At 47.5% G+C, this 13,618-nt stretch overlaps 1 protein-coding gene across 1 annotated transcript in view; it reads left to right on the forward strand.

The window, feature by feature from the left end:
* The first annotated feature begins 1,134 nt into the window (after positions 1–1,134).
* The window catches only part of SYNPR (synaptoporin), a 43,072-nt gene continuing 30,588 nt past the window's right edge, over positions 1,135–13,618 (forward strand). The window contains exon 1 of the mRNA XM_010086568.1: positions 1,135–1,234. Coding sequence (XP_010084870.1) covers positions 1,211–1,234 — 24 coding nt within the window. The 5' untranslated portion in view covers positions 1,135–1,210. The remainder of the gene's footprint in view (positions 1,235–13,618) is intronic.

Below are 13,618 nucleotides of genomic sequence, written 5' to 3' on the forward strand. Positions count from 1 at the left end.
AGTCTGAATGCCACCAAACGGCGCTGGGGCGATGGGCTGGGGGGGACGGGGGCTCAGGGGTAAGCGCAGAGCCGGACCCCTTGCAGGGGAGGATCTGTGGATCCGCTTTGTGCTCTTAATGTGCCCAAGTCCTGAATGCAGAGCGGAGGCGTGGGACCAGCCCCTCTTGTGAGGAGGGTTGGGTGACAGGGTGTGGGGTGTGTGTCTTTGTACAGCTGCCAGGAGGGAGCAAATGTGGCATCGTTCCAAAGAAGTGGCATGTGTTTGCCACGGATGTGTCCCGTTCGCAAGCAGGTGCCTGTGTGTCGGAGGCAATGAGATAACCTCCTGCTGCCTTCTCCTCCTGACACACACAGGGGCACAGCAAAGGGTTCGTTTGGGTCGATTAATAGCACAGAGATTTTCCCTTTTGGCACAAGGGCATCCGTGGGTTTCCCATAGGTTTTCGCTGATACATAAAAAGGGACAAAAGCTCAAGTTCCAGGAAGATGCTTTAGAGGTCTGGTCCTGTGTGAGGAGGTCAGCGCACGTGAAAGTGTGGGGACCTGAGAGGGCTGTTCCCCTTTCTGGATGGGCTTCTTGCTGTAGCTGTGGGGCAGATTACCCAGATGCACTGAAAGGCATCTCAAAATACAAGAGGGTCCAAAAAGCCCCCAAACCCAGCAATGAAGGTGTGCTGCTCTAAGTGCCAGAGCTTTGGAGGCTTTTCAAGCTTAGTACAACTGTAGTCCAGAATTGTGAACTGTTTCTTTCCTATAGAGCAACACACAAGGACTAAAGCGATGCTGCATTAGCGAAGGGGAGGCAGGGGCTGCATCTCCCAGCCCACTGTGGTGGTACCCGCACCACAACAAAGCAATCAGCCTCTCACCGAGGGGAAAGGGTTCGCCTTCTCCACTTAGGCTGGGTGTAGTCATTGTCTAATAATATGAGCATTTTGCCATCCCTCTGCAAATAAGGCTAAGGCTGCTGCCTGATTGGTATATCATCTCACTTTCTCTCGGCATTGATTTTTCTTGCTCTCCTTATTTGCTTCATAAAAAGCGAGGCAAGGAGCTGGTGCTCGCTCGCTCCCTCTCCCTCCCGCCCTCCCTCCCTCTCTCTCTCTCTCTCTCTGCTGTGAGAAGCTTTTGGGAGCCTTTATTTTTAGTATGAGACAAACCTTGCTTTATTTCAGGAGACGCAAGTTGGATTATAAATCCTTTTGTAAATGTGTATGGTGATATTTGCTCCGGTAAGTTATATGCATCTCTATTTATTTGTGTAAATGTACTGTTCAGGGGAGAAGTGGGGTTTTACAGGAACTGTGAAGCCCACCAAATTGTTTTTAGATTTGGTTTGTTTATACTCTCATGCTGAGCCCAACTGTTCCTTGGTTTTTAGATACGTTGAAGTATTTTCGGTTTGTATTTTGCTTTGCAGAGGGGGGGGTGCTTGCTTTGAAAACTTGTTTTGCACTTCATTTTACAGGAGAAACGTGGAGAGTGAGGATTAAAGGGAAGAGGAATTCTGATTTATCATGTTCCTTCTGGCATTTTAAATCAAAGATGTCTCAAAAATAATGCAGCAATATTTGATTAAAAAAAAAATCAGTAAGAGCTATTTAATATTGATCAAGCTGAAGTATGACTGACTACATATTACCTTAGAAAGATCAATCTAAAGTGTAGCAGGCTGGCAGCATCATGCTCCTCATCAAAATGTATTAATGAAATAAAGAAAATCTTTAAAGCAATTAAGAAAACAGCTTTTTTTTTTTTTTCAGAGTGTAACAGCATTAATACAGGTCAATAGACTGTTGCTCTGACTTTCTGCTCCCTGCCTCTGCTTTGTACAGCTCAGCAGCTTCATTCCTCAGTGCTCTCAGCTAACTTGGAAACCTCTTTGTTACCTGTAAATAACAGCGAGGTGCAGTTATTTATCTCTCCCCATCAGAGCTCCTGGTGTGCTTTCCCGGCAGTACAAGCCAGTGATTGCAATAGTACAGCTCAGGAAACCAAGATGTATAGCTGTAATACTTTTGGACTATATAATAAATGCTTGAATTTGCAGCATTATGTTAATTAATGTATTGGCACTTTGATTCTTTCATACTTGAATCATATCCATGGGAGTCGATCACTTTGGTGTTCCAGAAGTCTTTAAAGACTCCAACTGTAGCAGAAGCTGGAGCTGCTGTGGGAAGATGCTTGAGTATATACCTGCTCAGAAAATCAACATTATTAGACCCAGAATAATCTGACTACTCTCATGATAGCAGGGTATGCTAATAGATATATGAAGTGTACTTTAATAAGATGTTAGAAGACTGTAGCAGGGTTTATTAAACCCACAGGAGAAGGTAAGGATGTTGTGTCTGGCAATCCGAGCTAAACTCTTCCAGGGAGAAATTTCAGATTGCCAATAACTGCTTAGTCATTTGGACCAGTTTAATTGTTCCCATTTTCTCAAAACGGAATAGTTGCACTTGCCTCAAGAGCAGCTGATGCCAATATTTTGTGGCGTGTCCCTCCGGGGCCAGCTCATGAGCTCTGCTGGGGTCTGTGCGCTGGCTGCCTGAGCCCAAGGTGGGCAGGCGCCAGTGCTGGTGCTGGTGCTGGTGCTGGCGTGCAGCATCCCCCGGGCAGCCAGCCGGGCGCAGGGTTTTTTACCAGCGAGCCCACGCTCTTGGTTCTGCTTCCTTCCCAAAAATGTAGTTAATAGACACTCAGTTTGGTGGCTTTTTGGTTTTTGCATGATTGCTGTTTCATAAGTACCATATATATTTATACCAGTACCATATATATTTATACCAGCTGTGTAATGAATGTATGTGCTTGGCACAGTGTTAGAGAACAAGGTACGTAGCAATAATTGTCTTTTTCGCAGTTGTTTGACTCCTTAGGTGTGGAGGGCATGGGTGTGTGAGCAGTGCGTGTCTCACACACTTCTTAAGCGTAATCCTGCTTGCCTGAGGACAGCATTAAGCATTTCTAACTTTGCTGAGCCTTGGTATTGGGCTCGGTGCAGTGTCCTCCAGGTGAGCAGAAGGACAACGATCAAAGAGCACATCTGGGTGACCCTGGAGGGGAAGGGGCTGGGCAGCATGAACCAAGGAGCACGGTTCCTGCTTCCTATCCTGCAAAACTAAAGGCTTGGGGTTTCTGTGTCATGTAACTCATCATAGCAGGGGTGCCAGACTGCCCTGGAAGATGGGCTTGCTGCGGTTTATTAAGAAGCCAGTTCAGCTCATCTTAATAGCTTTGAAGCAGGAAAAGTGGCCAGTGATGGTTGGTGTGACTGCAGGCAGGGGGAGGTCTCACCCCTGCCCCCAAAGGCAGGGAGCCAGCAGCCAAGGGAGTGCAAGGCACAAAATGAATAAAGTGGTTAAGTCCATCGCTGCAAGACTTTCCCTTGGCAGAGCAGCTTGTGGCTGAGCAAAAATGATCCCTTCAGCCCTACATGCTGCCTCTACAGGATATGGCTGAGACAAAGTTGAGGGGGGGGACGGGAGAGCTTGCCCTGCTCCTGTACGCACAAAAGTCTTCAGTGCTCATGGTTTGTTGCCTTTTGCCCATCCTAGCATTGCAATGTGTGGTGCTCCTTCAGCTCCAGCTAGTTGGTGGTAGCAGGTCTGGGGGCAGCTTCTCCCCATTCCAGTACCCCCACCCTGCTCTGCCAGGTGACCTCAGGCTGATGGGCACACCAGGGCTTGGGGCGGCCACAGGGATGGCTTCACAGCACAGTGCTTCGCACGCTGCCAGGGCTGAAAACGTGACATTTGTGCCAGTGGGATGGAGGAGTCGTCCCTTTCTAGCAAGTGCATTGGGGTTTGAAAGGAGTTTGAAGAATTAGTTTAGGGTTGCCTGGATCCTGGGGTGCTTTTTTTTCTCTGTGACCTGTCTCCTGGGCTGCTCCTCTAGCAGTTCAAACAGTTCCTAGAGAAATTCCTTAAACTCTTTAAAAATCAATTTCTTAAATATCTGGCTTGTCCTGAATGCCAGATACTCTTTTTGTAGCCAAGTACTTGGAAGACTTAATGAGTACTTCCCTCACCTCTGTTAATCCTGTTCAGATCAATAGACGCTCTACACGGGGAACGGTATTTGTGTTGATGTTGGATAGCAGCTGCCTGTCACTGCTGGTGATGGCAGGTGGTGTTTTATTCTTCATGTCACTCTTGATTAGGAGTTCCTGGACAATTATATGACCATTTCTTTTTTCAGAGAATATTTCCCTCTACGTAAGATGGCAGATGGCAACTTGACCTAGAGGTTGGTCTTTCCTGATTTTGCCTTTAGGCTCTCGTTCCCTCGGCAAGCTGAGCACAAGTCGTTTCAAACAGTAGCGTGGTACACCCTTGTAAATACAATGGGGGTGTGTGTGGTGGGCTGGGGGCTCAGCCCAGCCAGTCTGAGTGGAACTGTGGAGCACTTGCACAGTTTTTATTTAATTCGGTGTCCAGTGCAGATGGAGGGGCTGACGCTGCCTGTCCTTAGCGTGCGTATGTGGTTGTTTCCCTTCATCCAAAGGGATGGATGCCCAGAGCCCTTGAACCTGCAGTGAAACTCCTTGGTAAGCGAGCTCTGGGGCCAGAGACATGACAATACTGTGAAACTCTTCAGCCTTCCTCTCCTGTTGTGTACCACCTCTTACTCTGGAGAGAAAAAAATGAAAGAAAGGAAAATGGGAAAACATCCTTCTGTAGAAAAAGGGGAACAGACAGCATGGGGTGCTATATCTGCAGTGCTGCGCCTTTTCTCTCCTCTCCAAACCAGTGGGTGCTGGGGCTGTCTGTCCATCTGTCCGTGCCGGGTGCTGGAGCTGTCTGTCCGTCCATCCGTGCCGTGCCGGTGGAGGGGCTCTGCACCACCTGAATTGCTGCACAGCGGCTCGTCTGTCACGGAACTTCCCTGGCGCCGTGGCACAGCAAATATGCTGCAGCAGGCTGGAAAGCTGTAAACATATGGGCACTAACAACAGATTAAGTGAGTGATTTAGTCTAAAGGGCTTGGTAGATTACCATAAAATGCATCTTAATTAGAAAAGCAATCAAAGTAGCACGGAGTCAATGAGGATGAGACGTCCCTGCTGGTAACAGTGAGCGCTCTGTCCCTCGTGCCAGGGATGGGGATGGCGATGGTTGTATCTCGTGCCCACTTTGGGGGGTTTGCTGTGGTTTGGCCAATCCAACTTTGGGTGGAGGGTGTCCTCATGATGAATTATTTGTTCGTTGACCTATGAGATCATCCTGCGAGCTGCTCAGAATGAGACTGGTGGTGAATTCCGACTCCTTTAACAGCATAAACTCCTTCAGCAAACCAGAAACTGATGAAGGTGAAAGGACAGAGCATTTGCACATTTTCCTTAAAACTGTGTGCAATTACCCAAAGATATATTTGAATGTTTGCCATGTATAGCACCACTAGTCCCAGATAAAGGTTTGGGGCTTCTAAGTGCTACCATAACACAAATAATTAATAAGTCTCTCTCCCTCGCTGTGTCCTCGACTTTTTAGTGAGCATGGCCATAATGAGCTTTCACCCAATTCTGAATTTATAGCATGTTCAATTGCTTTTTTCATTCTGCTTGTGTTTTTTTTGACTCCTTATTTTATTGGCCCTGGTTTTATTCCACAGGCCAGAATCTACAGTTAAAAAAAGCTAGATAATAATCTCCAGCAGTGCAGATACAAAGATAACAACAGCCAAAAACATATTGATGCATTATTGGGTTTGTACAAGTGCCTGCTTTTTTCCAGGGTCTGGGAGGATTTGAAGTACATTGGGAAGTGGCACAGGAGATGTACAGCGGCTGTGAGCAGTTGAGAGAAAGAAAAAGATGCCTGGTTAATTCAGAATTACGTGTTTTGAACCATGAAGGAAATGGGGAGCATTCAGGCAACGTTTTTGCCAAGGTTTTTTTTGTTATCTTTTGTGTGTTTGGAAGCAGGTATGGCTGCAGTTTTCAGGGAATATGAATGAAAAAAGGGCGTAAAAAGAAAGAGATAAGCAAGACGTGTGGAGGAGCACAGCAAGGGGGAGGATGTAGAGGAGACAGGACAACTTAAGCTGTCCAGATGAAGTGTGTCAAGAGGTAATGAGATAAGGAATATTTTTTTTAATTTCAATTTAAGAGCGCTGTTATTAGCAGTTCCTAAGAATGTTTGTGTTTAGGTGTTGCTTTTTATGACTAAGTGTGGGGAAGGAGAGCAGTGCCATCTCTGGGGACAGAATATAAGAGGAGTGGTGGAAAAGAAGAGGAAAGGGAAATTTTAATTTTAAAAATGTTTCTTGCTCAAAATGTTCCCTGTGAATTCCCAGAGCTCAGCAAAGCAAACGTTCATTTGTAGCCTACGATTTTAATTATTAGAAAAGAAATTATTTTCACCATGCAGGCTGATATTTAGCCAGGAGCTAATTCTTCTTCCAGCCTCTTGCACAGGGGCATGTGCTGAGGTCAGAGCCAGCTCCAGTGGAATTTTCCATCCCAAACTGGTTTGAGATGAGCCGACAGGTCCTGCTTTTGAGTCCCACCCACACGGGATGCCAGACAGAGCTCTGGTATGGAGGGCTCGAGCCATCCTCCATCGTAAAAGGTGCCATGGCGAGGCTGGGTCTGGAGCAAGAAGGAGCCACCTGTGATGGTGGGATTAATGAAGAACACCCCAATGGCACCTCCACCCAGCCTTCGGTGGCCAGGGCTAGGTGGTCCCTGGGGGGCTTTGAAGACATATTGCTTAGCAAACCAGCTGTGCTTTTCCGAAAGCAGAGCCTTGGTTCCAGTGATCCTGCTCGTATGAGCATTATGGGGGTGAAAAAAATGGCCAGACATCATCTGAGAGAGTGCTGCTGGGTGTGTAAGAAGGATCGGAGGCCCCATCGCTTAGCAATTGGAAAGCACTCTCAAATCCTCAAGGGAAAAAGCTGTTGCACCAGATCATTAATCCTAAGGCTTTTCTCGATTCCTTCCCAAACTAAGTAATTTTCACCCATTTCCTTAAATGTGCTTGAGAACGGAGGCAGAGCGGAACGCAGGCATGGGTGCGTGTGGGGCGGGCAGGTGGAGAGGCAGCAGATGACACCAAATAGCTGCACAGCGGCACGGGGAGCCGGGAGGAAGCTACTAATGGCCTCTGATGAGCACGGACATGATAATAATGAGGTTAATGCCCTTTCATTCACCCGGAAACATCTTAGAGAACATATAATCCCTGCTAGTCAATGGGCAATCATTAGGTCATATATCATACAGCGTGATTGAAGGACAGGAGCTTTTCCTGCAATAATAATTTTCAGTTGGTGCTGACCCGTGGAGGGTTTTGTTGCAGCCCTCATGCTGTGCCACACTGCGGGGACCGAGCTGTTGAATCATTTTCTGGTCAGAGGAGCGCTCCCACCTCTCGTTTCTGCTCTGTGCACCAGCCATCAGAGCAGGAAAATGCTCCGCTGAGCCCAGGTCTGACAGGTAGTGCTGAGAAAGAGGGGCTGAAGCTAGTGGAAAGAACAAACATGTGAATTAGATGTTATAATTTTACACAATAGATAAGGAAGCAATTACAGCAGCCATCAGACAGTGCTGCCAGGGGCTTCAACCTTCCCAGTGGTGCCTGCTGGTGATGCTGGGAGAGCTGAGGATGGGGCTGAGCGCCCTGGCTGGGAGAGGTGCCCTGTCCCAGCCCCAGCCTGGGGCAGGCGGTGTGTGCATCATGTGCAACACTGCTTTTGCAAGCTGGGTTTACAGCTCCCTGCCATCCAATGCTGCGGTGGAAGAGCTCTGGTGTAGTCTTGACTGTCGCTGAGCCCCTAAGGCTGTATCAACCATCAGGGTTTTAGTGACATTAAGTTCAGGGGCACTTTCCTGTTGCAGAGGGCTTCCCATGTGTGGATGTCACTCAGCCATAGTGTAAATCCCTGTGTTTATTAGAGGGAGTAAATCCTACTTAGCAGTAACTGCGATCATGCTCTCTATGCATTTATGTTATGTCAGGGGCCATTTTAAACCCCAGTGCTTTTAAATCCACCAAGAAAGCAAGGCAATGAGCAGCCGTCCAACCTTTTTTCATTTTATAATTAAATGTTTACACTTGTTACACACTAAATCCCATGTAATCAGCCTGTAAAGCCTTCACAAAACCTGTGTTTTCAAGAGGGAGCAGGATCAGAATTACATTTATGCCTGGACCTGAGTGTTTGCTGGGTTGCCAAACAATAAAATAAGAATTAACATGACCTGTTAGAAAACCTCTCCTTTACCTGACCATGGCTTTCCTTGGTTTTTGCCTATGGGGTCACACGTGGTTGATGCCAAAGCAGATCATGAGATGATGTGGGGATGCAGGGGGACAGCTGGCATGGGCAAGAGGAACAGGACACAGCTGAGAGGTGTCCACTCTCCTGGGCTGGCGCTTGCGATGCTCTGGGCACTGTTGCAATGCAGATCTGGTAGAGACCCCCATGGTTGTCTTTTTTACTGGCAGTCTAGGACTGGAAAAGTTTTCAGGCCCAAAAAAGGAGCACATGCCTCTGCTGAAGTGATATCTGTCACAACATGAGTTATTCAGGGATCATATGTACAAATCTAAACAAATCTGTCCAACTTGCGCTCCCACATCCTGGAAAGAAGAAAGTACAAATGTGGAGTTGTGGAGACTGCAGAGGAAGAGCTGTAACTTCCAGACTGCTCTGCAGCTGGGGGAAGAAGGGCTGCGGGCTGTAAATGCAGCAAAACTGCTGCTCTGTGCTACATCCCAAACAAAGCAGTGTACCCCCAGCAGTTACCCCAGGTCCTCCTAAATCTGTCTGCAGCAACTCTCGGTGTATTTTGTTTCGTGGAAGACTCATTGCCAATCTGTCAATGTCCATGTGCAGAAAGCAATTTATACAATAAAGCGAAAAAACCCAAACCTCAGGTCCTTGTAAATGTCTTCAGTTATGTCCACCCTTTGACAAATGGTTAGAGGGGCTGGAAGAGCTTAGCATCTCTGCCCTGCTTGTGTAAGTAGCTTTGTCCTCTGACAACTGTTCATTTCAATGGATCCAAGAAGGGATGCTCTAAATATGTCTTCATTTTCTGCCTGTTAACTCTTCCGTGCATGCTGCCAACCTTAGCATTAGCTTTCAACTTTGTGGCTGAGCCATTAAATACTGGATGAAACATATCTCATCGGCTTGCATTACATTTTGAACTTAATAAATAGGAAAGGCATTACATAGATTCTGTCTGGCCATCTGGAGGAACAATGTTCTTTACCTCAACGAGTGGCTATCTAATCCTCTCATATACAGTTGGGTTTTATTCTATTAAAATATAATGAGAAAAGACTACCATACCATTATGTGGTGGCACTAAATGGGATTTTTAGAATAATCAATGAAAGATGAATAAAAAAGATAAAGGTTTTCTTCAAAGAAAAAGAGAGAAAATTGTCTCCTTGGGATTAAAGTATTGTAGAACCAAATTATTATAACATGATCTTTACTCACTAAAAATACCCCAATTTCATTTCCATAAATCTTTCCATTAAGAATCAAATTAAGTATATTTTTTTTTCACTTAAAAAATGTAAAGCATTAAATGAAATGCTGTGCTTTAAACAGAGGATGCAGCAGGGTTCCTGCCCACCATGGGGTCAGGTCTTTCCATCCAGCCCACGGCATCGGGGGCTGCTCTCTGTGGGGTGCCCTAAACTGCCAAACGGAGCTTTGCTGCTGCAAATGCCCTGGCGAAGACCCCAGCCAAGTGAGGAGGTCTCGGAGTGGGGTGATCTCCTGCAGGTGGGTGGCACTGGCTGGGGTTGGTATTGTATTTTCCTCCAACACAACTGTAGTTGCATTTCCATTCCCCTTTCAGAAGATGCTGGAAACATCAAGTCCGAGCACCAAGTGAAAGCTATGAGGTGCTTTGTGTGAGATCTACACAGGTTGTTTATCCCCAGCTCCAGCCATGGTGACCCCAAGAGCCCCTTCCCAGCTGCCACCATGTCCTGGAAGTGCCCATGGTCTGCAAGTGCCTCCTGGCCTGGGACAGTCTCTTGAGTGGTTGGTCCTTCAGTGATGTGCTAAAATTGAGTCACTGTGGGGTCAATGCTTGGGCAGACGTACAACGTTCGCCAGATGTGGTTCTTCAAGCCCTGAACTCTGAGATGTTCCCTCATCCCTGGGCTTTCCCCTCCATACAGACCAGGTCTGGGCAGGCACAGGATTGTTCATTGCCATGCTGTTGTTTATTTTTAAGGGGGCACACTAAATCCTGGCAATTAGTGGACAATTGCTTTAGGGTTTATTTCTCAGCAGGAGGAGAATATATTTCAGCTTTCTCCCGGTATAGCTGTTGGAGGAAAATGACTCCTGCTAGTCATCGCCTGCCTCCCCAGCGCTGCATCGGCTGTGATGCTATCCACCTCCAATTCATCAACCAGTCAAGCTGATATAATTAGGAATCCCAAAGTCAATAATCTGATAATCTCCAGTGCACAAAGGCTTGTATGTAGGAGAAGTGATTCCAGGAAGTCTGCGCAGGAAAAATGCCAGATTTTAAAAAAGAAACAGGCAGAGACCTGGAGGAGAGAGTGCTTCCTAATCCTTCACTGGTGACAGATTCTGGGCCATCAGCTCTGCAGTAAATGTTTTCCTGTACAGTCATTTAGCGCCTTCAAACCTTCCCTTTACGGTCTTAATAATAATGTTCAATTACTGGTTCTGCTCTATAAATAAGTAATCTCAGTTTAACGAGACGCTCTGCCGGGTGAGTGATGCTGGCTGCGGGTGGGATGTCTCGGGGGCCCTCGGAGCGGCACTCTCCTTCCTCGCTCCCACATGCTGTTGGCCACGGTGAGCAGGAGAAAGTGTAAAGCCATGTAGCATTTGGCAAACATTTTGCAGTCCCTTTATGATGGCGATCTGGAGGAGGGGAAGTCTTTCATCCAGAAATGATGCCAGAAAAATAGGTCTTTGTAAAACACTTTGAATGTGTAAAATGACTAATAAAAGAGTAGGCGTTTCAAATATTTCAGGTTGCTCTTTCAAAGTGTCAGGAGTTCCCTTTGGCTTTCCAGTGTTAGGGCAGGAGTGAGTGGGGGGCTGGAGGGGACCTCTTTGGGAAAGCATCCAGCAGGTTCATTCCCATTTTCCTCCCTCAACCCCAAGTGTTGAAGACCAACCCACATAGTGAGCTGTATGTCCCTCACAGCCTGTTTTTGGCCACCACAGCTCCAGGCAAGACCAACACAGTTTCTTTTTAAGATCTTACCATCCTGGAGGAGTGGCCGAGGAGCCCTCAGGCAGAGCAGGGATCTCCCCTTTGCATCTGCATGGATTTGGGATGCATCCCCAGGTTGGCTCCATCTCATCTGCCAGTGAGCTGCCAAAGGCTGCTGCACGAGACAGACGTGCTCTGGGGAAAAGCAAGCGCCTTATATAAAAGTTTCATCAATTTTAAGTGACAGTGTTATCTTCCTAACAGGATGTTTTAACTGTAACATGCTCTACATAAGCCTTTTAACTCACCTTGTCAGGAACCGTTCTGCATTCTTCTGGTGCACACAGCGAGCCTGTTGCTCAGCAGGCATTGGGGGGAATTGTCAGAAAGCCAAACGTGGAGAAGCAATGGGAAATCATCCCATTTTTCCCTTCCATGGTGGGGTGAGTGATGTCTGGGGTCATGTGCTGAGGCTCTGCCAACTGTCTAATGCACAGCTGGGACTTCAGCTCCCCCAGGGCATTGCACACCCCGAGCCCCCGGCCACTGAGGATGGCTGGGCTGGGAAACGAGGGGACCAGCCTTGCATCTGGAGTCTAGATAAATAACAGCTCCTGAATACCAACTTAGAGGATCCGTTGCCATCATATTGAAGCCTGACATCAGAAGAAGGAGGGCTTCCAGCTGGTCCTGTAAATCAGCTGATGAACTTTTGTCTGCCCTGAGCTGAAGTGAGGAGCACGTGCTCTGCTGGAAATTATATTGCTTTTTTTTCCTCAAAGTGCTAAGGGGACAACTGATATTTAAAACATGCTAATCTGACTTGACAGTGAAAGCTGTTTATTATTGCACACTACCATAATAAATACAATTTCTGTTGGTTAAGTTAAACTATGGAATTTACCAGACTTCCTTACAAAAACATACTGACAGTGCAGGCTAAAGCTGCAAGGTCATAGAGGGAATATCCCATAACAGGAGCAGGGGTTGGGGTGTCAGTCACCATACAGAAAGGCATTGCAGGCTTCAGAGATGCGCTGCCTTCTTAGAGATGTACCTGAAACCATGTGGAAGCAGGGTGGTCTTCCTGCCAGGCTGGACTGGACATGGGAGATGTGCATTCCTCCGGTCCATGCCGGGGGGCACAAATAATGTCCCTTCCTCCCCCTCCCTTCAGTGTGTGGCCTCACTGGGGGGGTTGGCAACTGCTTTGATAGCACACGTCAAATGAGCATAATGCTTTCTTGGGGTGTTATCCCACACTGACCATGGACCATCGATCCAGGCAAGGGATGGGCATTTTCCATCCCCCTCAAGGGTCCAGGCAGGAGCAAAGGCACCGATGTCCCTATTGCATCACTCTTGCAGGAGGGATGAGGTGTGCAGGGGACGGCTGGACTTTGCTCTGGTCCCACTCCAGTGGCAGGAGCAGCCCAGCACGGCCATGGCAGCAAAGATTTGTTGCCTCAAGGGCACCGTGTCTCTCCCTGCTGCTGCTCCTCTGGGGAAGGCAGGCACAGCGCTGGCCATCAGGGCTGAGCTGTGGGAGGCAGCAGCCGTGTGACAACCAGAGGTAGCTGGGTGCTGGAGAGATTTATCTGCTATGAAGGGGAAAAATTATATGCATGCACACCACAGATGGGACTGATGCTGAGTGTGGATTTATAGGCAAAGAGTAAATAGGAACATAGGGAAATGCTTTCCCTTTCTCCGTAAACTTTTCAATTTCAGAGAGGCCAGATTCAATAAAATTATCTTGCAGATGGAGGTTTTATTGAATCTGGCCCATAAAGTTCCCATTATGGGGTTTACAACTGCCATTTACACAAATCCTGCTATAATAAAATACAGTGGTGTTTACATCATTCCTGCAACTGCCACAGAATTACAGCATGCACAAAAACCAACAAGTAAATCTTGGTTTAATGCATCAAGCACTCCACTGACAACATAAAGCAGCAGAACTTTGGGGGGGCTGGGGAGAAGGAAAAATGCAGAGGCAGGAGGAGAAGATTGCTTGGATGAGAGGAAAATTATGCCTGCTGCTTGGCCAAGAACTCCAGGGAAATACTAGAGATTTACAGCCCTCACCCTGCTCTCCTGCAATTCAAAAGGTGCTGCACACAGCTGTGGGGACTGGCCGGGCGTTACTGGCAGGTGGGGGGTCCCACGCTTTTGCAAAAAAAAAGCCACGGCAGGGAGCCAAGCTTGGGTTGGCTGAGACCTTGCTGAAGTTTGGTATAAAAGTCTCCAGCTGGGTCCTTCTCCCTTTCCCACCTGCCCTGGGGCTGCTCTCTGGGTGCTCATAGCGGAGCATGTGCTGGGTAAGGATGGGATCTGGTAGCAGCCCTGGGGGGCCATGGCTGGCGAGGAAGGAGGCTGGAGGGTTTGCTGAACGAGTAGAAGCCTCTGGAAAGCCTCTGTTTAAGAGTTGAACGTG

This window comes from Pterocles gutturalis, unplaced genomic scaffold, assembly GCF_000699245.1.
Source record: "Pterocles gutturalis isolate BGI_N339 unplaced genomic scaffold, ASM69924v1 scaffold11496, whole genome shotgun sequence".
NCBI lineage: Eukaryota > Metazoa > Chordata > Aves > Pterocliformes > Pteroclidae > Pterocles > Pterocles gutturalis.